The 23,520-nt window shown below is 41.7% G+C and overlaps 1 protein-coding gene across 1 annotated transcript in view; it reads left to right on the top strand.

The window, feature by feature from the left end:
* LOC111845409 (contactin-associated protein-like 5) overlaps positions 1-23,520 on the top strand; it is an 89,224-nt gene that overhangs the window by 45,642 nt on the left and 20,062 nt on the right. The window contains exons 5-14 of the mRNA XM_023814808.2: positions 177-380; positions 859-1,043; positions 4,601-4,744; positions 8,021-8,285; positions 9,177-9,320; positions 10,645-10,816; positions 18,249-18,355; positions 19,221-19,340; positions 20,546-20,746; positions 22,871-23,027. Coding sequence (XP_023670576.1) covers positions 177-380; positions 859-1,043; positions 4,601-4,744; positions 8,021-8,285; positions 9,177-9,320; positions 10,645-10,816; positions 18,249-18,355; positions 19,221-19,340; positions 20,546-20,746; positions 22,871-23,027 — 1,699 coding nt within the window. The remainder of the gene's footprint in view (positions 1-176; positions 381-858; positions 1,044-4,600; positions 4,745-8,020; positions 8,286-9,176; positions 9,321-10,644; positions 10,817-18,248; positions 18,356-19,220; positions 19,341-20,545; positions 20,747-22,870; positions 23,028-23,520) is intronic.

A 23,520-nucleotide genomic window follows, 5' to 3' on the forward strand; every position in this document is an offset into this window, starting at 1 on the left:
AAGGAATGATTCATTAAGGGCTAAAAAGACGCAAGGTCATCTAGACAAACAATGAAGAGCAGAATATGGTACCACTGTGAGAAAATGCCAGATGCTGCCGGAAGCCCCATTCAAAGGTTATGACCTTAATTTGCAGTCATGTCCTTTATGCCTAAGTCTTTCCTACTGGTGCACAGAGTCAGACGTGGCGGACTTCGATGGCAGAAGCTCCCTGCTGTATCGATTCAACCAGAAGTCCATGAGCACGGTGAAGGACGTCATCTCGCTGAGGTTTAAGAGCCAGCAGGGGGAGGGCGTGCTGGTGCATGGAGAGGGCCAGAGAGGCGATTACATCACCCTGGAGCTACACCAGGGCAAGCTGGCCCTGCACCTGAACCTGGGTGAGCCGCAGGGGTCAGAGATCAGAGAGTGTGAAGGTGTGGGCTTTGAGAAAGGCGGAGCTACGGCTGAAGGAAGCGGGCCAGCGAATAGCAGCGCGGAAGCCTGCTAAGTGTCAGATGAGCAGTGAATGTCGAACATGAGCGGGCTTGTACGTCCAATTAGCATTGTGCCCCACTGCCTCAGACAGCTGGGTGCAAAGCCCGGGACAAAGCTAGTCTTCAATGTGCTGGTTAGGATGCGCTGCCTGTGATTGGAAGGTTGCTAGTTCAAATCCCACCACAGAGAGATTTCACCAATATTCCATACATATTAATTTTATGTATTCCCCAAATATTATTTTTTCTTATTTTTCTCTGTGCCACACTCTGAATTGCCTCTCAGTCTGTAATGTGCCATGTAATTAAGTCTGCCTCGCCTGTGTGCTCCCGTGTTTAACTGTCACCCCCGCATCCCCGCCCACTTCCCCTCGTCCGCCAGACGACGCCAAGCATCACTCCAGCAGCGGGCACATGTCAGTGACGCTGGGCAGCCTGCTGGATGACCAGCACTGGCACTCGGTGCTCATTGAGCGTTTCAACCGGCACGTCAACATCACCGTGGACAAACACGCGCAGCACTTTCGTGCCAAGGGCAATGACGACTCGCTGGAGGTCGACTACGAGGTGCGTCTCTCCTCGTCGCCCCCACATTTCTCTGGGGGGGGGGGGGGGGGTTTAAGATTCATTACTTGCTCTTTGTACATCAGTACATAGGAATTCATATTTGTGCCAAACTGTCCTTTAGGTTACATCTAAACTGGATTAAGCAGTACAGAAGAATGGCATAAATATAAAATAAATAAAATAAACGGCTGAAATAGAAAATGCTGCAGAATAAAGTGTAACGTGCAATATCAATCTGTCCAGTTAGGTGTACTGTGCATTTATGAGCAATTATTGCTCTGCATCAAATTGCCGGATCACAAAGGGGTAGAAACTGTTCTTAAACTGTTTGGTGGCTTCTGAAGCCCAATGACTGGTGCTGGCCCTTGTAGGGGGAGCAGAGACAGGATCTTTGAGGCCCTCTGCTTCAAGTACCCAAACTCACCATTAACCACGGTGATAATTGTGTCACTACATGGGTTAGGCTCCTGCCCCTGTGGACAGAAAATCACCGGGTCGGATCCCAGGGTCGGCAGAGCCATTTTGCCCTTAAGCCCCAAATCGTGTCAGGGACCGTCTGAGCCAGCTCTCTCAATTGTACGTCACTTTGGATAAAAATGTCTCCTTCATAAATAAAATGTGAAAAGGACACGCCAAATGAGAATAAAATTGCGACGTGCCGTGGTAACATTGTATGATGATAGCACTCTGACTATTTAGAGACTGTCGCCAGATGAAAGCGAAGGAGGTGATAGACAGATGGCGGTTATGCGATGTTCGGGGGGGGGGGGGGGGGGGGGGTGAGGATGCACACACCTACTTGATAACTTTAATCATAGCTTTATGAACTCCAGCCAAATACACAACCTATCATTTCCAAGTCAAACTCAAAGACATTATTTAAAGGGAATTGACATTTTCGTGCATGGGGGACTTCGTCAGCTATGCTATCTTTATATGAAATATTACACTGCTCCTTTTTTTATAAACTATTGCTAAATGAAGCAAATAAAATCATATCAAGAAGAAAAAAGTGCAAAATTCCTCTCCAAGCTGCTTCAGCTCTGAGACACAGGAGGTGAATAAATTCTCTCACAATCCAATTACTGCCAAAAAATAATAAAGGTAATGGCATTAAAAATAGATCACTCCGATGTTCAGTGCATTTTAGGGAATTTATTTTTCAGTATCTCCCCTCTTGGCACTAGCTGGAAAGTTACTGGGAGACTTGCTGGTAAATTTCCTCTGAGTTGTCTTGACGTGTGTCGGCACTTTCAGGTACAGTGTTTGTGGTTTCGGTTGTCCGCAGTTTACCACGGCCTGAAAAATTGGAAAATTCCAGAAATAAATGGTTCATATGTTTTGAACCACTCACCAAGCGAGTACAGACTGTAACATGGTGAAACCCACCAGCCCATTCATGCCCAGTACACCTTGGCTGCAGACCCACGCTTCTCCGCAGAACTCTCATCCAGTCTGTCTAGCATTCTCACTGATCCCATTCATTGCCATGATATCGCAGTGTATGCTATAATAATATATAAAAAGCATAATTTTCATTGCTTTGTCATCCATTGATGCATGATGTTTTTTCATTGCTCTATTGTTGTCACGCCCGGCTCGTACGATCCTCGTGTGTGCCACGCCCCCTCATTACCTACGCGTGCTACCCCGATTGTGATCACCTGTTGTCCGTTATTTTCTGCTTGTCTTACTGTATGTATTTAGTCCGCATCTGAGTTAGTTTTCCCCAGATTGGTCATTGATGTTTGTCGCTATCTGCCATGTCCGTGTCAATAAACCCCTATTCCTGACTTCACGGCTTCACTGCCTTCCTGCCCGCTGGGCGATTATAACAATTGTCTCTTGAGAATTTGGCTAAAACGTCAGAATCCCTTCCATTCAAGAAAGAAAAAGTTCAGTAATGTACAGTACTGTATAATAATGTAGAATATACTTTATTACTGTATTTAATGTTGGTAATGACTATGCGTAATTTATCAATAAAATTTTACCACATGTATGTACATGAAAATCATGTTATATATGGGGTCTGCAAATTCGCTATTATCCGTGATTTTGGCTACCCGCTGTAGGTATTGGAAGGTATCAGTCACAGATGCAAGGGGACTATTATACTCTATAAACCTGCACATTCCATGATTTCCTGTTGTAAATGTTTCATTCACTGTATATTTCCAGGACTCTTCCATAAACCAAGCAACATTAATTTCCATCCTGATTAAATTATTGGGATGATTCTTTCTGAAAGCACTTTAAAAATTATGGGAAAAGAGCAATTTTGCACTCATTCTTGACCTGTTCATTAATGTATGGCTGATTTGGCTTTGACGTATTTTCCCATGTGGGCCAGACAGCGCGTCATTCTGAGAGGGAGGCAGATATTTTTTTTTCTTTAAAGGGCCGCTCCCTGTAAAAATATGGCTGGATGTTCAAAACTAAGATTTACCTCACATGATACTTGTCAGTGAAAAAACAAAATCCATGTGACGCAAGGAAGTGAATTACGTCTTTTAAATCGGAAAGTTTTCAAGGGTAGAGAGGCCCCACACGACATAAACAAAAATAAAACAGCCAGCTGGGCCAGAGGAATGAACTAAATGAGAGTTGGGTTTTGTGCTTTAGGGACAAAGAGAACCAAAATGGACGGGCTGTGGTTAGGGGTTTGGGGACAGGGATCAGTATTTTAGATACAGGTTACCTGGAGGAGAACAAAACAGCAAACCAGGTTATATTTACATGGGGAACAGCGGCGGATTAACCAACTTTGTCCCATTAAAGACTTTAACAATCAGAGGAACAAGCGAACAAACCAAAAGAATAGAACGCCCTAGTAACATACTAATCAGTGATATATGCATACATAACATTCAGATACTGATATTTCATGATATTTCAGTGATATTTTTGTTCAAAAAACCCATTGTAAAGACTGACCCAGCATACAAACTATTAGTTATTTACCCTTTTTTAAGAAAATCTGTAACCTTATATGGCATAGGACGTACTTACCAGTTTATATTGCTGGGATTGGCAGTTAGGTGAACAGCGAATGAGATCAGTGCTTTATCGTAGAGCTATTACACGTGGCTTTAATAAGTTAAATGGTTCTTAAATGCCTAAGGTTATAAAGGAAGGCCGGCAGTGAGGCATTCATCACCTCTCTGACACCTGTTTCTGACATCACCTCTCTGAACCTCCCGTGCTTAAGGCCAAAACATTACATTGATGAATGACCAGCATTAAAGCCCTTTATCACAGTAGTAAGTTTTTTTTTGTGTAAAGAGGGCAATCTTTATCAAACATACAGTGTGAATGTTTTTTTTTTTATCCAAATTTAAATTTAATCCTATACTATTGATTTTTTTTGCCACTTCACCATCACGGAAATTATTCTCTAGTGTGTTGGGTTACAAAGACAATAAATTTAAGATCATTGCATCACTAGAGTTTTCTGTGCCTGAAAGATTCACTCTCAGATATTTTTAAAACTGTTTATATGTCTATCCCCCTCCCCACACCCCCCACGGCCCACCCGGTTCGTTCCCTTCACAAAGCTCAGCTTCGGGGGAATCCCTCTGCCCGGCAAGCCCGGCACCTTCCTGAGGAAGAACTTCCATGGCTGCATGGAGAACTTGTACTACAACGGGGTCAACGTCATCGACCTGGCCAAGAGGCGCAAGCCGCAGATCTACAGTGTGGTAAGTCGAGTATCTTTATCATCAGCTTTCATCAGCTAATTGATGCATGGGACGTACACTGATGGCATTTAAAAGACATTTATATATATATGGCCTCTAGACTCATCTTACAGAAGATTACAAGCAGCATACGGACAGCAGAAGTGCTGGACAATAAATACATGAAGGAATTCCAGGGAGATGGGCAGTAACCGGCCATAGTGCAGTACCCTTGGGTGGTCAACGTGAAGGTCGCTAGAGGGTGTAAAAACAGCGAGCTATGGAAGTCACACCACATGCTTCATTCGTAGCAAATACTGGGAATAATGGACGCTCCCAATTCTGGCACCGATAGACAGTTGTCGCAGTCACAAATCACCGGTTTTATTTCCCCTGAAACAAAGTGCAAATACCGAATAAACAAACCAAACTCTCCCCCGGTGTACCCCCTCAAGGGCTCCTAAGAAGAAAATAATTAACTTGAATTAAAAAAGAAGATAATGAAACAAGAGAGACAAACACACTCCTCGTCCGTTTTTTTTTTGGTCTGTCCTTTCTGCATTCAGAATGGAACAGCTCGTTCGCTCGCCGCTGAGCTTATTCTTACTCCCGGTTGCTTCACCACTTCGGCGAGTAACAAGGGACCTTTCAGCAGGAACACGGCTCGGTTACCCAAACGCAGCCCGACCGCGTCTGTTATCGCGCTGCTGCCGGTTGGCATGGCTACACCACCGCTTAACCCACGCAGCACCCGCACGGACAGGTGTGTCTCTCGGTAAATGGCCGCCATGCCAGGGAGCGTGGGACGTGCTGTCTAAGCCCGGAGACTGAAAAACTCAACAAGCTAGCAGCTCCACACATTCGCAAGCTATGTCAAAAGAGTGGTCCTGCATTGCTGTACTCCTCTGACTTCAGAGTATTCCTGCCAATATCCAAGTCCTGGAGGCTAAGTTTTAATGGCCAGAAACCCTGAAATATGGACCCTGGACTTCAGCAGCAGATAAGATTTCAAGCCCAATCAACACTGGGGGCAATTCTTCCCTTTTAATTGTAGAGATGATCTGTCACCACGGTCCCAGCAGACTATGACTGCCCATTTTCTTACACAAATACTCAGCGTTTCTGCTTGTTTTAAGGGATTTGATCCCAGAAGTCCATTTCTGCCTAATTAGCTGAAGGCAGTGAAGCGTGGTTTCTCGTGCATTAAAGCCTTCCTGGTCCATGCTAAGGACTGGGCTTGAAATGTGTGATAGACAGTCTGAGGAAGAAAACAAAGGGAAACAAGGGAATCATTTCCAGATAAGTGAGAAAGTTCTAGTTTTACATTTGAGCATAGTAAGAAAGTGGAATCCCCCACTGCTTTATCAGAAACAAACAGATCAGCTAATGGGAAAGTTTGGCCTGGAGTCTTACAGTTTGAGAAAGAATGGCATGGATATCGATATTGCCGACCATATCTTTTTATTAAAATGGCTCAAAATCGATAACTTTTCTCTTTCTGCGACCTTTATCAGGTATCACTTTCCTTTCTGGCACATTTAATACATTATATATTGCAACACACATTAATTATATGAGAGAATAGATGGTCGATATCTGATTTAACCTGAAGTGGCATCAGTGCTTGTGTTCTTTCAACATCAAGCTTAACTTAAAAATTCTTAGCTGAACGGCGGCAGGCTTGCTGTTGAGACTGATCGTCGGGCAGGCCGAAGCATTGCTTCTTATAATGTGATGTGTGCTTCTTATAATGTGATGTGCTGTCAGGTCACTCTGTGTCAGATTGTGCCAGGGCTTCAAAATACAAAACGTTATTGTTTTCTATTATTTTGTTACAAACCCTTTGCAGGCCACATACTCACACACCGTGGGCAATTTACAACTGTTAGCCTAATCGATTTTTGACTATGGGAAGAAAGTGGAGTATGCAACATATAAAGAGTAACGTACAAAAAGAGGGAAAATATACAAACTTCACACATACTGTACATAGCCTAGAGCAGCCAGTCAAACCCAAAACCCTTGGGTATGATACTTATGCTAAGTGATTAGCTATCTAATTGCTTTTCCTGTGTTATTTAAAACTATTTCTTTTAGCTAAGAGTCACACCAAAATGTTCACTTCATGTTAACTTGTGCTGTGAGTCAGTAACGCGTGTGAATTTCTCCGGCCAATTTTGGATTGGATTATCGCATTACTGAAAAACTGAGTGATAACAGACATGCCACACATGTTTACCTAACTGCCCAATAGCAGATGGTGTGGATGCCTAATACTGGCTAAAATGATAATGCCTGTATATGTACGGAATTTAAAGAGTATTCCATATTTTTCTGTATTCTGGTTCTGTATCAGTCATTTACTGCCACTGTGTTGCATAGTCAGAGTTTCCAGGTTCTTTGTGTGTCTGAATTGAGTTGGATCCAAGCAATCTTCTTCTGTCAATCTTTCTTATGTTCAATGATAACAAGCACTGGCATATCTTACTTGCAGGAAAGCTATATGGCATGGACAATTTTTAAAATGAAATTTAATTTTAAAGTTGCCGTTGTTCACTGAGGGCATTTCACTCTGGAAATGATTGAAGTTAATTGTCCTTTTTCTCCCTTTAGCGATGCTGAACATGCGTTATCCTACCACTATAGCATATGAAAGGGCTGACAATTACAATTTGTTTTTCATTTGCTAAAAAAATACATAACTCATCTTTTTCATTCCTTATTTTGAAATGTAACTGGTCAAATGTTCAGGAAATGTGCGATCAGCAGACTGGGGCTGGCAAAAAGACATTATTATAAATATTTGCTAACATCATCACCTTGACATTCTTTGTTCTCATTCTCTGCTGACCCCTGCCTGTTATTTCAATATACTTTTCATTCTCAGCTAATGTTCTCGCATTTTCCGCACATTAGGCCTTGTGTGAAGGTTTACAGGTAGGTGCAAATTGCTGTGCATGATCAAAGGTGCTGCACGTACACGCACAAGAAACAACAGCAAAACCAGATGACTGTAATAGCACATCCTCCTTAAACAGAGAACCAAATTATGGCATAAATGGATGAAGAAGAAGCAGAGTGTAAATAGGCTTTATCCTGTGCTGAAATCTATTAAAAGCAATGCAAAGTGGTTCAGAACTTCATATTGATTCTTTGTGCCATAAAAAATATATATATATAATAAACGCCTATAAGATAGATACCATGGATGTCTTGAAACAAGCCTTTGTTTCAGTACTGATTTTGCTTTGATGAAAACTATATAAAGGGTGTTCTGCTGCCTCCTGATGTTGCCAGGGCAATGTGACGTTCTCCTGCTCGGAGCCACAGACGATGGCCATCACCTTCCTGAGTTCCAGTGGCAGTTTCCTCTTCCTCCCCATGGAGACCGCCTTCGAGGGCCTGTCCATCCGCTTCCAGTTCCGCACCTGGAACCGAGACGGGATGCTGCTGTCCACCTTGCTCGCTCGTGGCTCAGAACGAGTGGTCCTGCAGATCAGGAATGGCCATCTCCACCTCTCACACCATCCCTCAGCTATGCAGAAGTCAGAAATCTCCACTGGTGAGGAGTGAAGCTCACTCTACACCTGACACACTGCATCACTCTTTTGTAACCCTTTTGAACATCACACAATACAGTCATATGAGCAACTAGACTTGGAAAAGGGTCTTCTTAATTTATCGTTATCATTAAGTGTGGAGACTCTCTCAACCCAAACGGTCTTTATCAAACTGAAAGTTCCCCGGTTTACCTTTTAGTGCCTGAATATGGGACCAATTGGTTAGTGATGCAATTTATTGAGTGGTGCATTCAATCAGATCATGCTGGGTTAAATAACATTAGTACTGTAGGTGGCTTGGATGACTGACGTAATTGTAGTGAAGGTTACAAGTATAACAATGAAGACATTGATACAGGCTTGTGGTTTTCATGATTGTTATTTGTGCATATGAAGCACTCTTTAAAGAGGATCTTTATTATATAATACGATGTGAACATCTGGACTGACTTTAATTTGAATTTTGAACAAGCAGCTATGCACATCAGCAATATTCATGCATATTTTAAATGATATCTGTAAAACTCATTCACATATAAATATATTAAAATGTCACTTTTCCAACAGATGGGGAGCACAGAGTGTGTCCTACAAACCCAGCAGACTTGTAGTCTTTAGTGTTGATTTTGTGTCCAGTTTTAATCCAGATTCATCCCAGTTCGCCAATGAATACGGGATTTATTGTGCTAAAAAGTGTCGCTTGTTCAACTGCAGATGGGACAACACCTCTGTAGTTTGCTGATTCACATTTGTCAGGGATTTAATTAAATATTAATCTCAGTTTTAATGAAAACCTAGAAATCTGTGTCTAGTCATTTTCCTATGGCACAGGTGACTCGCAGTCTGATAAATGGCTGTATGATTATGGTTAAGATATCAGTTTCACTCCGTAGGTGATCGCCTGAGTGATGGACTCTGGCACACAGTGACTCTTAGTACCAGAGGTCTGCAGCTGCATTTGACCCTGGACAATGACCCGGCATTAACCATGGACCTGGGAGATCATGTTGACTCAGGCAGCAGCTTCTTCTTTGGAGGTAGGATGGTTGTGCTTTACTGGGCAGGTTTTAAAATCACGCTCTTGTGCCAGTGTTAGCTCTTTAACAGCTGTATGCATTATCAGCCCGACTTCGATGTCACTATGCACAAAGGTGTCCATCAAATAAATATACGCAAATGTATTTGCCCAGGACAATTAAGAGATGCTCAGCTGATGATAAGACAGAGCAGATTACAAACTAGTTAAGGGCAGCTGACCCACTCTGTTTATCTGGGTACTGTTTTATATACTATATTGCCAAAAGACGTACTTCAAAAGCCACCACACTTTGTGGGAAAAGAAATGGTCTGATCTGATGTAAGCTATCCTGGTTCTGTATCAGTCATCCTATATTTTAAACTAATACTAATATTTTTCTCTGCCCCTAAGGATCCTCTGTACCTTGCATCAATATATGTATATTGCAATAGGCCTTATAATGAAACCCATGAGGCTGTGGAAATACAAAATAAATTATGCCTTGCGATTGCCAGCTATGGTCTTTTGAGAGAACAAAAAGAATACATGAAATTTACTTTTTCAAAGGTGCCTCTATTTCAGTTTTTTCCCTGGTGTTTATGGGATAACACGGCACAAACCGTTCTTATTCTCAGGTTCCGTTAACATGAGCCTTTGTATTATCACTCTCCATGCATGAACGCTTTCGCCGTGATGGACTGTAAATATTATGTGGGACAGATAGGAGCCAAACTCCCTAAAAGCTTCCGTTTCTTTGCCTAAATAAGGAGGCCAGCCAGCCCGATTCTGTTCCCCGAAGACAGAAAGCAGGTGTCTCTGGACGTAGACTCCCTTGTTTGGGAGGCGGCCTCTTAATTTGGTTTGTCATGTCGCTCATTGGTAAAGCCCTCCATGGCTCATTTACTATGGGAGGACATTTTCTCCCCGTGCGTCATTGGGTCGACAGCCTACTATTAAAAGGCTATTATCTCTGATCTCGAAGGGTTTTAGACCTTGACAATAACTTCTCTGTGATCGCCGCTTATAAATTAAATGGGATGGCTGTTATTAACAAATTTGTGAAAGAGTCTTAGAAAATGTCAGAACTTGGGAATTATTACTGGTGAAGATTATGAGCATGGTGTAATGTAGAGTATATATGCACCACGCCCAAACTTATAATAACGAGGAAATGAGGAGCCTGATAACATTATAATATTTTCCATGTAACTTGTAGAATCGAGTCTGTGCATAAGAATTTAGATGACTTAAATTTAGCTAATATGCTATAGCATACTCTTTATACGTTGTGAAGCTCTTTAATTCATACCATGCTATTGAAAAAGAACCTTCTCTCTTGTCAGGTTGCCCTTCGGCTCCAAACAGCCTCGGTTGCAGGAATCCCACTCTAGCTTTCCAGGGGTGCATGCGTCTTATCTCCATCAACAACCAGCCACTGGATTTATTCCGTGTGCAGCGAGGCATGCTGGGTAACTACAGCGAGCTGCAAATTGACGTCTGTGGCATTCAAGATAGGTAAGTACTGCAGGAAGTCCACTTGAACTTGACTGAATTCATGATTAAGCACGAGCAGATGTCAATTACGTGTTCTAGTCATCCACAGCAGATTGTTCTAGATCGTTTTGAGGGCTAATATAGAAGAAAAGAGTATCAGGGCAGTTGTGGTGGGTGTTTTTCTCTTGGGCAGCTTGCTGACTCACACCTTCAGCATCGGGGGTCCTGATTCCAACTCAACTCTGCGTGTGTGGAGTTTGCATGTTCTCCCCGTGGATTTCCTCCCAAAGTCTAAATGTGCATTTAGGCTAATTATGTAATTGGCTATTCTCTCATTCAGTGTGTACCTTATGTTGCCTGGGATAGGCTCCAGGTGATCCTACTCAGAATAAGTGGTTAGAAAATGGATACACAGATGATTTCTGGAAAGGAATGTGGCTAAGAGGACTGATAATTGGATTTGGCTTTGACTAGAAGGACATTTTTTTTCTCTATATTCCTCAACAGATGTATCATAGTACTGTAGAAGATGGTGGACATCATCAAGTGTGTTAGTCATATTGCAGATCCAAGTACAGTAATTATAGGACTGTGTTTATCTAATCTTTTTTGTATCTGTGTTCTTCTGGATGACAAAGATGTCTCAGTCAAGAGGGGTGCAACTGAAAAAAGGAGGAGCCTAATAGATCCTTACAGCCTCTTTATAGATAGTAAATCCAGAGTTTGTTCTGGGGTTGATAGGTGAGACTGAGACTGTGCTGAACAAGGGGTAACAGAAGAACCGCTGCGTTCACAGCTTTCTTAGCTATGATCATCCAGGAGGAATCCTCTTTGAAGCTTAATCTCTTCAACTGTGCTCATTGGGGCCATAAACACAGCTGTCACATTTTATGAAAAAGCTCCCAGAATATCCCATTAAATATAAAGCAGTTACAGGAATTTTTTCAAAGACATTAAATACATTAAAAGCATGAAAGAATTCAAATGTGACCGTATTACATAATACCATACATGTGGTTACTATAATACTTTTTTTCTTCTATTAGCTGAATGCAAATGCTGTACTGAACATTTCAGGATAGATCTTCATTTTAGTGATTGATTTATCTGCTGTGTTGTGGAAAGCCCTGCATATCCGAGAGGAAAAACAAGGGCAAACTGGGCAAACGAAAGCACGTTTGCAGCTTTTTCCGACCTGTCCCTTGTAGAGTCCGCTGGGGAGGAAGTAGACCGTGACTCGGGTGCCATTCCATGCTGATCACGCCGTCCAGCACTGCCGTGCCATGACAGGGCTTGTCCTCAGCGTAATTCTCAAACCTGGCAAGGACAAGGATTAAAATTTCTGCTAAGAGGTTGGAAAGAGGTTCAAAGAGTGGACTGGCAGCTTAGGCATCCGGGAGGTTTTTTTTTTTTTCAACAGGCTTGTGATTGGGCAGCTACTAAAACAGCAAGCGAATGTCAATGTTTCGGCGTTCCTCTTCCTGATAACCCAGCCATACCTGCAAATCCTTCTCATATATATAGAACTTCACTGCATACAGTCATACAGTTTGATGGGTTTCTCTGGGGTTTTTCTTTTCTTTTTTTTTTTTCCTTGTGCTGTGAGTTTGTTTGCTTATTTATTTATTTTGCCGCTTGTTTTCTGAACGTCGCTGGACCTCCGGCGCACTTACTGTAAGTTACGGCATGAGTCAGCACAAGTGAGCGTTGTCGGATTTGCCGAGGTTCCCTGGGAGTGCAGTAATTGCGGTTTAGAGGCAGTAGCTGGACTGAAAATCCCGTGCTGTTTCCCTCAGAGGTGTCACTTCGTTGTTGACAAACTTCTTTGAATATCTCCAGGCCTCTCTGTCACAGAGTTTCAGTAGCCGTTCATCACTCAGAACCGGCAACCGTCACTTGGCATCTGAAGGGCTTCCGCTATATTCACTGTGACAGTTGCCAGCCTTTTGTACTAGCTTGAAACATTCCCAAAATGTCCTCCAAGGCATGATGCCAGAATGAAATGAGAGTCCATGTGAGATCATCTTGGAAACAAATCAATACAAATATCCCTCCTTACCTGACTTCCTAATACAACTGGAGCCCTAATCCCAACCATTTCACTAAAGAATTTCATATTTATTTATCTGCTTGTTGGTTCGTTTTAATTAATGCAAATATTTTTGATATTGGTGAATGGTCAGACACATGGTGCTAATTATTTTAGAAATGGGCGTAAAAGGCTTGTAGGTAACATAAGAAGGTCTCAACTATAGGTTTTTACGCTATAGCAGGGTTTTCCAATCCGGTGCCCAAGGACTCACAGATGGTCCACATTTTTGCTCCCTCCTAGCTCCCTACCGGAGGAAGCAAAAACGTGGACTGTCTGTGAGTCCCAGAGGACCGGATTGGAAAACCCTGCTCTATACAAGTATTTTCAGTTTTCAGCATGTAGTTTTTATAGCACTGTTTCATAGCTGCTAGTTGCCTTGTAAAAGGTAAATTATGTCGAGTAGGACGGGCTAAGAAACGCCGGTGTCTGCTGTCTCGAAAGTGCTGCACGTTCATTAATTATGCAATGCTTTCTTGTAACAAGGACTAAACACTGAGGCATATTACCCTTTCAGTGGTTTCTCCCCTCACACAAGCCATGCAATTTGCTGCATTAACGGTAGCGGCTCCTTCTGCATTTTACACTGAACAGGCCTCATCGTGTCATTAAAAATTAATGAGTGGATAAATAAATTCTGATGTATTTGTCAGCATAAATGTACGGTGCACATATCCTTGTTTGTTTTCATGTTTTACAGAGAAACTTGTTTAATGAATGATGAATCAAAACCAATTTTTTTGAAAAGCAACATATCAGAGTTATTTTTTTTCGTCATTGTTTAATAAATGACAGCTTCACATTGAACGGGACATTTGCAGGTAGTAGTTGTCTTCAGTAATCCAATAGTTTTCATGTTTTCATTTCTCCCTGGACTGGAATGTTACATTGAGAATTAACAATGTCTCCCAGGTTTATTAAACACGCTGTTTAAATCTGTTGACTTTGTACAATAATTGTACTGAATGGCTGTTTACCATCACGCGGGGAATGGTTTTCAGAGACGACAAGAGGCTTTAGAATGTATAAATCACATTTCTCTCAGTTTGCTAACCTTTTTATGTCATGCTCATTAAAAGTTGATGAGCCACTTTATTTCAAAGGCGCGGTTCTGTGGCTTGATAGTGAAATTTAATGGTCCACAGGAGTCATTTTATGTCCATGATTAACAATAGCAAGGCAACAATTAAACCATTGTCTGAAACACTATCTGTACTGTAGCCATTTCTACTGCAATTAATGGGGCCGTGCTGGAAGTATCCTATAAAAAGGATCCTCTGTCCTTCGGGATCTTGGGAAATTATATATGCACACTTAAAAAGGCCAGTCATTGTGAAATTTAAGGAGGCTTGAAGAAAGTACATTTATCAAGTGTGAGGTGGAAACTGCTGTAAAATGCCTGCCTGTTATTTTTTCACATGCCAGCGGATTATGTGACCGATCGTATTTGAAATGAAATCGGCGTCATCTTCAGAATGCCAGGCCGTGGTGATGAAGGCATTAAGGCTGCCTGAATGTCTGCTGATTTGGCCCTCAAAGCCCCCCCTCACGCTGCGGGCCAGCGAGTGTTTACCATGCGATCAGGGGAGCCGTTCATACTGTAGTTACTCTGTAACAGGTCTTCTCATGTTAATCCTTTGCTTCCTTAATGCTGGCAACCGAAATAAATCTATTAAACCACAGGGCACTTCACTATGTCCTAACAAGTCCTGTACATTCAGGGTCCAGGGAGTTTCCCAGTGAATAACAGATACATAGTGATGTACTGTAGCATGAGTAAATGTCCTGAGACACTGACTGGGACAAGCAGGTACAGAAAATGGATGGATGAGTGAATGAATGAGTGAATGAATGAATGAAGATGGAATTTTAAACACACAGCAGTAAAATATGCTGATATCGTAAGTCATGTACTAAATTATTTACTTATTTATTTACTTAATAGTCAACTTATTCATCAATTAATTTGTTTATGAATTGATTAATCGATTGCTATTATCTTCTTTGAGGCAGCATGGTGGTGCAAGGTGGTTGGCACTGTTGCCCCGCACCTCTGGGTCCAGGGTTCGAGTCTCCACCATGGTTCCATGTGTGTGGAGTTTGTATGTTGTCACTATGGTGTTTCCCAGGGGGTGCTCTGGTTTCCCTCCCCCACAGTCCAAATACACCTTAATGTGAATTGGAGTTACCACATTGTCTGTCACGTTGTCTGTATGTGTGAATGGTGTGTGTTTATGGGCTGGTGCCTCATCCTGGGTCGTTCCCTGCCTTCTTCCCATAGCCTCTGAGATAGACTCAACACTCCCATCACCCTGAATAGGATAAGTGGTTAGAGAAGATGGATGCACAATTTAAATTTTTATTTTTATTATTAGGGATGGTAATGTCATTGTCAACCGCTGGTGACCATAGAGAAAGAATTTCCTTTAATGGGCCTTCCGTCTATTCTTCAGGACTGTTGTCGAAAATCATCTACTTCTTTCAAGCATTATGCCCTTTTCCAATAATAGTTAGCGTCAATTTATCCGATCGTGCTTTACTTGTGTCATGAGTTTCCATGGCCCTGGTGCCTTTGTACTCTTCCTCATACCCCAACGTGCATCTTTTTTTTTTTTTTTTTTTTTTTTTTTTTTTTAAATTTTTTTTTTTTTTTTTAATGCCCACCACCACCCCCCCTCTTCGGAGGACAACTTTATTTTACATTACATTCAAGAGTAAAGATTGTGGCCGCTCCGAACTCACCAGTACCGTGGAAAAGGAGAAAAACAGGGGGGGTACAAAAACAACAGCGTAACAATAACAGACATCAATCACCATGGGGAGAGGGGGAGAGAGAAAAGAAAAAAAGAAAAAAAAAAGGTATACAGAAATAATAACACTAATAATGTAGGCGGGATGGAAAAAAGATGAAGTATAGGGGAATACAGAATACAAACAACCATAAGAAACATAACACTCATCAAACAACAAGAATTATAACAACATCAGTGATACTAATAATAATTAATACAAATCGGTATTATATATATGTAGCATACACACACGTAATCGTACCGTTATATATGTATATTTCAATTCCTAAATCTATAACATACCCTAAAAAGTCATAATAATAATGATATTGATCGCTCAACCAGTCTTGTATGCATGTGCAAGTGTAGGTGTGACCTGATTTGTCATTGGATGTGCTGGCATTTAATGCCGTCAGGGGAGGCGGCAGCACCCCCCCCCCCCAGGCCCAAGGTGAAGGCAGGAGAACCAGGCAACCGAGGCCACCCTACTGCCCCCCCGGCACAAGGGCCCACAGCCACGCATCCCAGAGACAACCACCCGCCCAACCCGAGAGGGAGCCCGCGAGGGACTAAGGGGGCGCCAACCCCCGCACAGGGAGGCCCGCAGAGGGAGGACGGGCGGCGAGCCCCCCAGCCCCACCCGCAACCACCCCACCGGGGCAGGCGGGTCCAGGGCCGAAGGGCCCCACCCACCAGGACCACCCCCCCCGGCGGACGGCCCCCCACACACCGGGGGAGCCCCAGCCCCCCCAGCCCGTCCCCCGGGAGGACGGGCCGCCGCCCACCGCAGCGACCCGGCACGCCTCCCCCCCAACACTGCAGGATGATCCAAGGGGGGCCCATACAAAGAGCCCCCCCCCCACCCGGGAGCGGACCCGCGGCGACCGGGGAGCGGCAGACACCCCCAACGTGCATCTGACGCAAAGCCAGTGATGCTCATTTCATGTGAAAACCACAATTTAATTTGATGAGACAGTTGATTTAAATTTAATACAGCTGATTTTGCTGCACGTCTAATGAGACGCACAAAGAATTAAAGGGCAAAGGATGCCTCTGCTTAGACATGCAGATCTGCACTTTGCTGCTTTCTCACCTGTTGGGCCCCCACTCATGAAAAGGAAGCGTACAGCATTATTCTAACATAAAGAGAAAAGTAAACAAAAAAAAAATAGAAATTTATATTGTCATCTTCAACTATATGAGTCATGTGACATACGTTGAAAAGAAATTCAAGTGCAAGAAACAGAAATAAATAGAATATAAATATGTAAGACATTTAAACATGACATATTGACTTATGGGTATAAGTCAGAACACAAAAAATGCAATTAAAAATGCATTGTGCAATTGGGCAATAGAATTGAATATACATAAATGTCAATAAACAGATGCTGTTTACGGTGTTATGCATCAGAATATCCCGATTGTTCACGTACTTAGAGACGTCTGATTGGCCACTGCAACACCATCTTGGTTAATAAAGGTGCATCGAGTATCATCTTGAATAGTAACACAGCAACAGAGACTGGTAGTGGGACTGCTGCATGAATGACAGTGAAATGTCTTTCCCACCAAATTGGACGTAATCATCATGCCGATGTAGCGATTCACACCAACATGTCAGTTCTGCACTATCGACTGCATGCGAACAAGTGCCGACCTTTGTGCGTGCGTCCATCAGTTTGGCACCAGCTTCAGGAACCTGGGCATTTGGTTATCCGCAAACAGCTGCTTTTAGCCTAGGTGTCTCTCATAAACGGCAGTACAGTGCAAAGCGTGTAAGGGGAATGTCATTCGCTTTCAGCGTAAAAGTGATGAAAATACAGTGGCAATCATCATTCTCACAAGTATAATCTCCAACTTCAAGGCAGTAAAACATTTTTATTATCTGAAAGTTTAAAGTGGTCCATTTAGGAGCTTTATTGGGTGCCTTGCTCCCTGTCAACCCTGCCTGCTATTGTTGGGTTTTTTATTATTTTTGCTTAGGAATGTTCTAGGGAGCTGCGTCACAGTAGAGTTCCTCATTCAGGTCTCCCAGTGAGGGTGTGTGGAGCAGGTCTACTGAATGCGAGGGACTCTCTCTGGTGTCACACACTTCAAACATGACGTTGGGGACTTTCAGACGCACTTGCCCTCCTTCCCAGAATCCCCAGGGCTCTCACAAAAGCTATAATTCTCCTTCTGTATTACAATCAGAGAATAAGTAGAGAGTTCACTTATCCTCCTCAGCCGCCATTGTCTCATAAACATTTTCAGATGAAAAAAGCTATATGCATAATCTGGTCTTTGCAATAAAATCATGGTAAAAAAGGTTACTAATAAACATATATCAGTAATAATTTATTGATTTGTTTTTTTTTTGATGTAAGACAGGTGATTGCGCTTTAAATACATTGACTCTTTTGTTCATGTGGTGTTATAATGATTATTTCTTCAAGACTTAATTGAACAAGACATTTAAATGATTAAACTGAATTATACAAATGTCACAATAATTACATTTACATACATTATTAGGTTGTGAATTGCCAATGGCCGTGCCTTGGGTATGAGGGAACACTTCATTTTTCAGATGCCTGCCCAGCTTCTGTGAGCACGGAGGCCGGTGCTCACAGTCCTGGAGCACTTTCCACTGCGACTGCTCTGGGACAGGATACACAGGGGCCACCTGCCACAACTGTGAGTCACTGTCAGCACCTCCGCACCCAGAACCCCATTAGCCTACAGCTCACTAGGTGCTCATGCTTCTGAACTAATTTGGACTGGACACAAATCTCTCACCATGCCTCGAAACTTCCTACAAGTTTACTAAACCTCAGCTGATATTTTGCACATTTAAATGTATTTTCTGCATGCCTGTATTTTGTTTACACAGGATCTTGTTTATTTTTCCTGGGGCTGTAACAACACATAATGTATTAATGCCGCATTGTGTATTAACTCGACAGAATGTAACAACTGAATGGTGATAGTAACAATGATAATAATAATAAGAATATGGTAATGTTGCAATATAAAATTATAATGTAGTGTATAAATTTGTTACATTTTGTCAACTTATTAGATAATGAGGTGTTGCTACATAATGTGGTGTTACATGGTGTGTATCAACGCATTATGTAATAACATCACATTATGTGTTGAAAATTTGGGTCATTTAGTGGAGCTTTTACATGACACGGTATTATTATTATTATTATTGCAAAATGTGTTGTTACAGGGGCCCCCATCCCTGATGATATTTCAAAAACTAAATAAATAGCTACTGAGTATAATCAGAAGATCATAGCTAGCTAGCTGGTTAGCGAAGTATCTGCTAAATAAGGAACGTCTTTATTTAATGCTTAATGAAGAGACTCCATGTGTGGTTCATATGATGGTAAAAAATGTTGCTGCTTGATCATACAGTGTGCCACCACACTGTACTTGGACTTATGGGAGATGTAGAGTACCTAATGAGTGCCGTAAGATCTAAACGTGGTTAAGAAATAAATACTGATAGGGTAACTGGAAGCCTTTATCCCTTATCCTCCCACGTGTCCAGCGATCTATGAACCGTCATGTGAAGCATACATGCATGCAGGGAGTGCCTCAGGCTACTTCTCCATCGACCCAGATGGGAGTGGCCCCCTGCTGTCCACCCTAGTGTACTGCAATATGACGGGTGAGTCTATCCTTCGGCTGCCAGAACTGAAAATGTACGGAACAGTCAGTCTGTTTGTCTGTCTATCTGTGTTTGATTAACCTTATAATTATTACCACAGTGGCTAATTCAGGTCTCCCAGCAAACTAAAAACATCCATCCTACTTTGTCTGTGAATTCTCTTGGTTGTGTACTGAAGAATCAAGAAAATGATGCTTTATTTGCTATTTGTATGAGGATTTGAGTACGGATGCATTAGAACGCTTCAGTTTTCGTATATTATGTCATGCTGTCCTTTAAGACATACACACAGATGTACAGGTGAGGGTGAAGCTTGCAGTCCAAGCAAAGGCTCAGTCATTTATCTAGTAAAGCATTTTCAGAGCATTTTCCACACTTTTATCGTTTTGGTTATTTTCATGTATAAGATGTGGTGGAAGTCAGTGTATCAGTGAATGAATTTGACTAAGAGCAGAACTGGGATTGTATAAGCATACAGAGAAACCCCATTAATTATTTTTTTTCGTCCTGATAAAGATATTAAAACACACTCTTCAAGGCCATGCCTTGGTATGAGCTATCAATGGGGATGTGTTCCTCTCAACCCCAGTAAGATCAAAAAGTCCTTCTCAGCCAAATATATACTAAAGGATATTAGTTCATCGTACACTCCTTTTTAGAAGGTTATTTCAAAGAGAGTGAGAAGAAACTCTGTGTTACAAAGAAACTTTGCTGAATCACAGATGATCACACATCTTACATTTGAGCTGGTTCTTTAAGGAATTTAAGGAGGATTCTGGAGAATTTGGAACCATTAAAACTATAATACAGACGCTCCTCTACTTACGAATGAGTTACGTTCCGAAAAGCCGTTCGTAACTTGAAATGTTCGTAAGTCGTTATTCAACATCATTTTAAGGGTATATGCAAGTACAAAGAACTAGGATGCTGAGAGTACGCACGCTACACTGCTGCGCGGCGGGAGTAGCGGCCAGAAGTCGTACTAGGCGGAACTGGCGCGCAGAAAAAAAAAATTTATGTTGTGGACAGGAAACAGGAGCCCAATGGACACAATTTGGGCTTGCAGTCCTCTCCGTTCGTATGTCTGAAAGTTCGTAAGTTGAAAGTTCGTAAGTAGAGGAGTGTCTGTATATTAACATTTATTTTGTTCGGAGCTGGGGATAACTTATTCAACAACATACAATTGCGTTTATGCCTTGTTTTAGAGGACAAAGTCTGGACAGTTGTCACCCACAACAACACAGAACTAATAAAAGTACAAGGGTCCACACTGCAAAAGCCCCATGTCATGCGATTCAACTACAGTGCCTCAAGTGAACAGCTACGATCCCTGGTAACCATGTCTGAGCAGTGTCAACAGGAAGTGGTCTACCGCTGCAAGAAGTCCCGCCTCTTCAACACATGGGGTGAGGCACAGTATCTCAAATTTATTCTTGTATTTGTGCTTTCTTCAAATGATGCTCCATAGTAATAATTATAGATAATCAGCTAAAACAAACATTATAATTAAGCAACTAAAGTATAATTAGCATTGATGTGTCTGTTGATGTGCTTCTTACTTTGTAATCAAAACAAAAAAAGTTTCATACGGTCAAAAAAGCTGCAAAATGCTATTATAATAAGTGAAAGTTTTAATACTAAGGACAGGAATTTCGTGAACATGCAAGGTTTAAGCTGAAATTGTGACATGCAAATTGTAGGGCCAGGGTTGCAAAAACATTTCTCCTGCAGAGCCATTGTGAACCCCGAATCGGATCATAATGTGTGACTGATTGGTGCCGCAGGACCTTGTGGAGGAACATGCAAAAAGCAGTTCAGGATAATTGGCCTGGCTGGGAGTGTATTAATGTATTGCCATCAGATGCCATCGGACGCCAGGGGCTTCGATTCTTTTAATATGCTGCTTGGGCACAAGTGACCTCCTTGAATAAATGATTACTGCTCTGTGGGGGGGGGGGGGGTATTTATTTGTCTCAGTCCATGATCCACAGCTTCCTTGCAGCATGTGCAAAGATCACATCTCATGTGACATATTTGGCTTTCAAACGCTGAGGCAGAAAACAGTGTGTAGAGAAATATGGGCAAGTGTCGTCAAAAAGCAGCTTATAATTTAATATAATTGCTCACAGTAGGTCAGTGATGTTAGAGTTCTCATAAAAGCCTTTTTTATTCATTTGTTTAAACAACAGTATTAATAGAAATGAATTCAGCATGCAGCAAGCACTCAAGTTCGTCTTGAGTGTTCTCATAACATTGAGAGCAGGAAGGTTACGCCGGCTGCATTAGGCAAAATCACTGTCATTTCATTCCATAACTAGAATTGCAGTGGATTTTTATGTGGCAGCTGGAGGTTGCTCCTCTTTGGTGTGTATGTGTGTGTTTGTGTGTCCCATTGTTGCCATAGTAATGTGTTTTTGTTCCTTTTCTAACTACATACAGTGGGAACCGCTTATAGTGATCAAATCTCTGGGTGAAATTGATCACTGTAAGCGGATGATCATTATAACCGATTTTTTTCTTCTTTACAAATTACCATCTAACTTATGTGTGTATTTCTTACATGAATATAAGGTAGTTAAATGGACAGAGTCACTATTTACTTACTTATTCACTATTACTCAAAATACAGTACAACTATTTCAAATGCTTTTCAAATTACAGTTCTGTAGAAATTAAATTACTAAACTGTGTATAATTCAATTACGCTATAATACAGTACTGTATATAAAATATAGCTTATTGTAGTTTCGCTGCTGCATCTCGTTGGCTCATTTTTGGCAGTTTACCATGAGCTTTGACGAGTTTATATTTGTCATTGAAAGAAAATGACTTTCTTTTTCCCCATCATGCAAGGCAAAGTAGGGTGATCAAAAGTAAAACATAGTTTTAATTTTTCCATATGTTGTCATGTTTAAAAAATACCCAAATGAACACTGTAAATGGACTACTTGATTACTATAAGCAAATTATTTAAACAGCATATGTACAGGTATGATTCTGTCCCAAGCTTTTTGATCCATATCAGTGGTTGATCACTATAACCATGATCACAATAAGTGGTTTCCACTGTATATGCAATCTGCTATTATTATTAGTTTTTTATTATTAGCCCTTATTATTATTATTATTATTATTAGCCCTGATAATAATGAAAATAGTATTGATTTGCTTCATTAATATTTTGTCTTTCAATATATTCTATTTGTGTACTGTATACTTTTTAATTTGTTTGCAGCATGGTTACCTGTTTGCACTAGTTCTGTCTTTCAACTTCATTTGTTTTGCGCTACATGTACGTTTGTCTGTGCGCTGCATACCTTGCTGCTGTTTGCAGAAGAATTTCCTGCTGAGATTCTTCTCAGTAAAACACGTGGATAATAACGAATGGCAAAGTAATAATTTAGTGCGATTTCATTTTGTGCTCCCTGTATACTGTAGATGTATCAGTAACAGGAAGTGCGTTAGCTTATGTCCGTCACTTTCGGAAGGTTCGGGTCGCCGTCGCTCAGATGCCTCACGCTGCTTTGCAGATGGCGCCCCCATGTCCTGGTGGGCGGACAGAAGCGGGGAGAGGCGCACCTACTGGGGGGGCTTCCTGCCCGGGGTGCAGCAGTGCTCCTGCAGTTTGGAGGAGAACTGCATCGACATGAACTACTTCTGCAACTGCGACGCTGACAGGGATTCATGGTAATGGAGCTGAAAGCCAAAACCGTTCAATATTAGTCTATTTACTGCCTTTAACCTGGGCCATTCTCTACAAGATAAACTTAATGTTTATCACTGTGTTATTTTACAAAATTGGTCAATTACGTTTCTGTTACAAATACGTTTGAAAAGAACTCTTGCCCTTTACTTGAATGCCATCCGCGCACTTCTTATTAATCAGGAAATGATTGCTATGTCATGTGTTTACTAGCTTGCATTTCTGTTTATAAAAGTAGTGGTGCATAATTCTACAGAGAGTTCAGCTTCCTGTGGCTTTATTAACAGATATCCACATGTTCAGTACTGACTGCAGGGGATAGCTGTAGGCTTGTCTGCGGGGAATTTGTAATGATTCTAGCCATAATAAGCACAGAAGCATTTCTAAAGGGAAACAGATTTACAGTGCAAACATCTAGCGAAACCCAAGCCCAGCTTATGTGAAGCGGATACAGAAATCGGACATGCTTAAATCTCT

This window comes from Paramormyrops kingsleyae, chromosome 16 (assembly GCF_048594095.1).
Source record: "Paramormyrops kingsleyae isolate MSU_618 chromosome 16, PKINGS_0.4, whole genome shotgun sequence".
Lineage (NCBI taxonomy): Eukaryota > Metazoa > Chordata > Actinopteri > Osteoglossiformes > Mormyridae > Paramormyrops > Paramormyrops kingsleyae.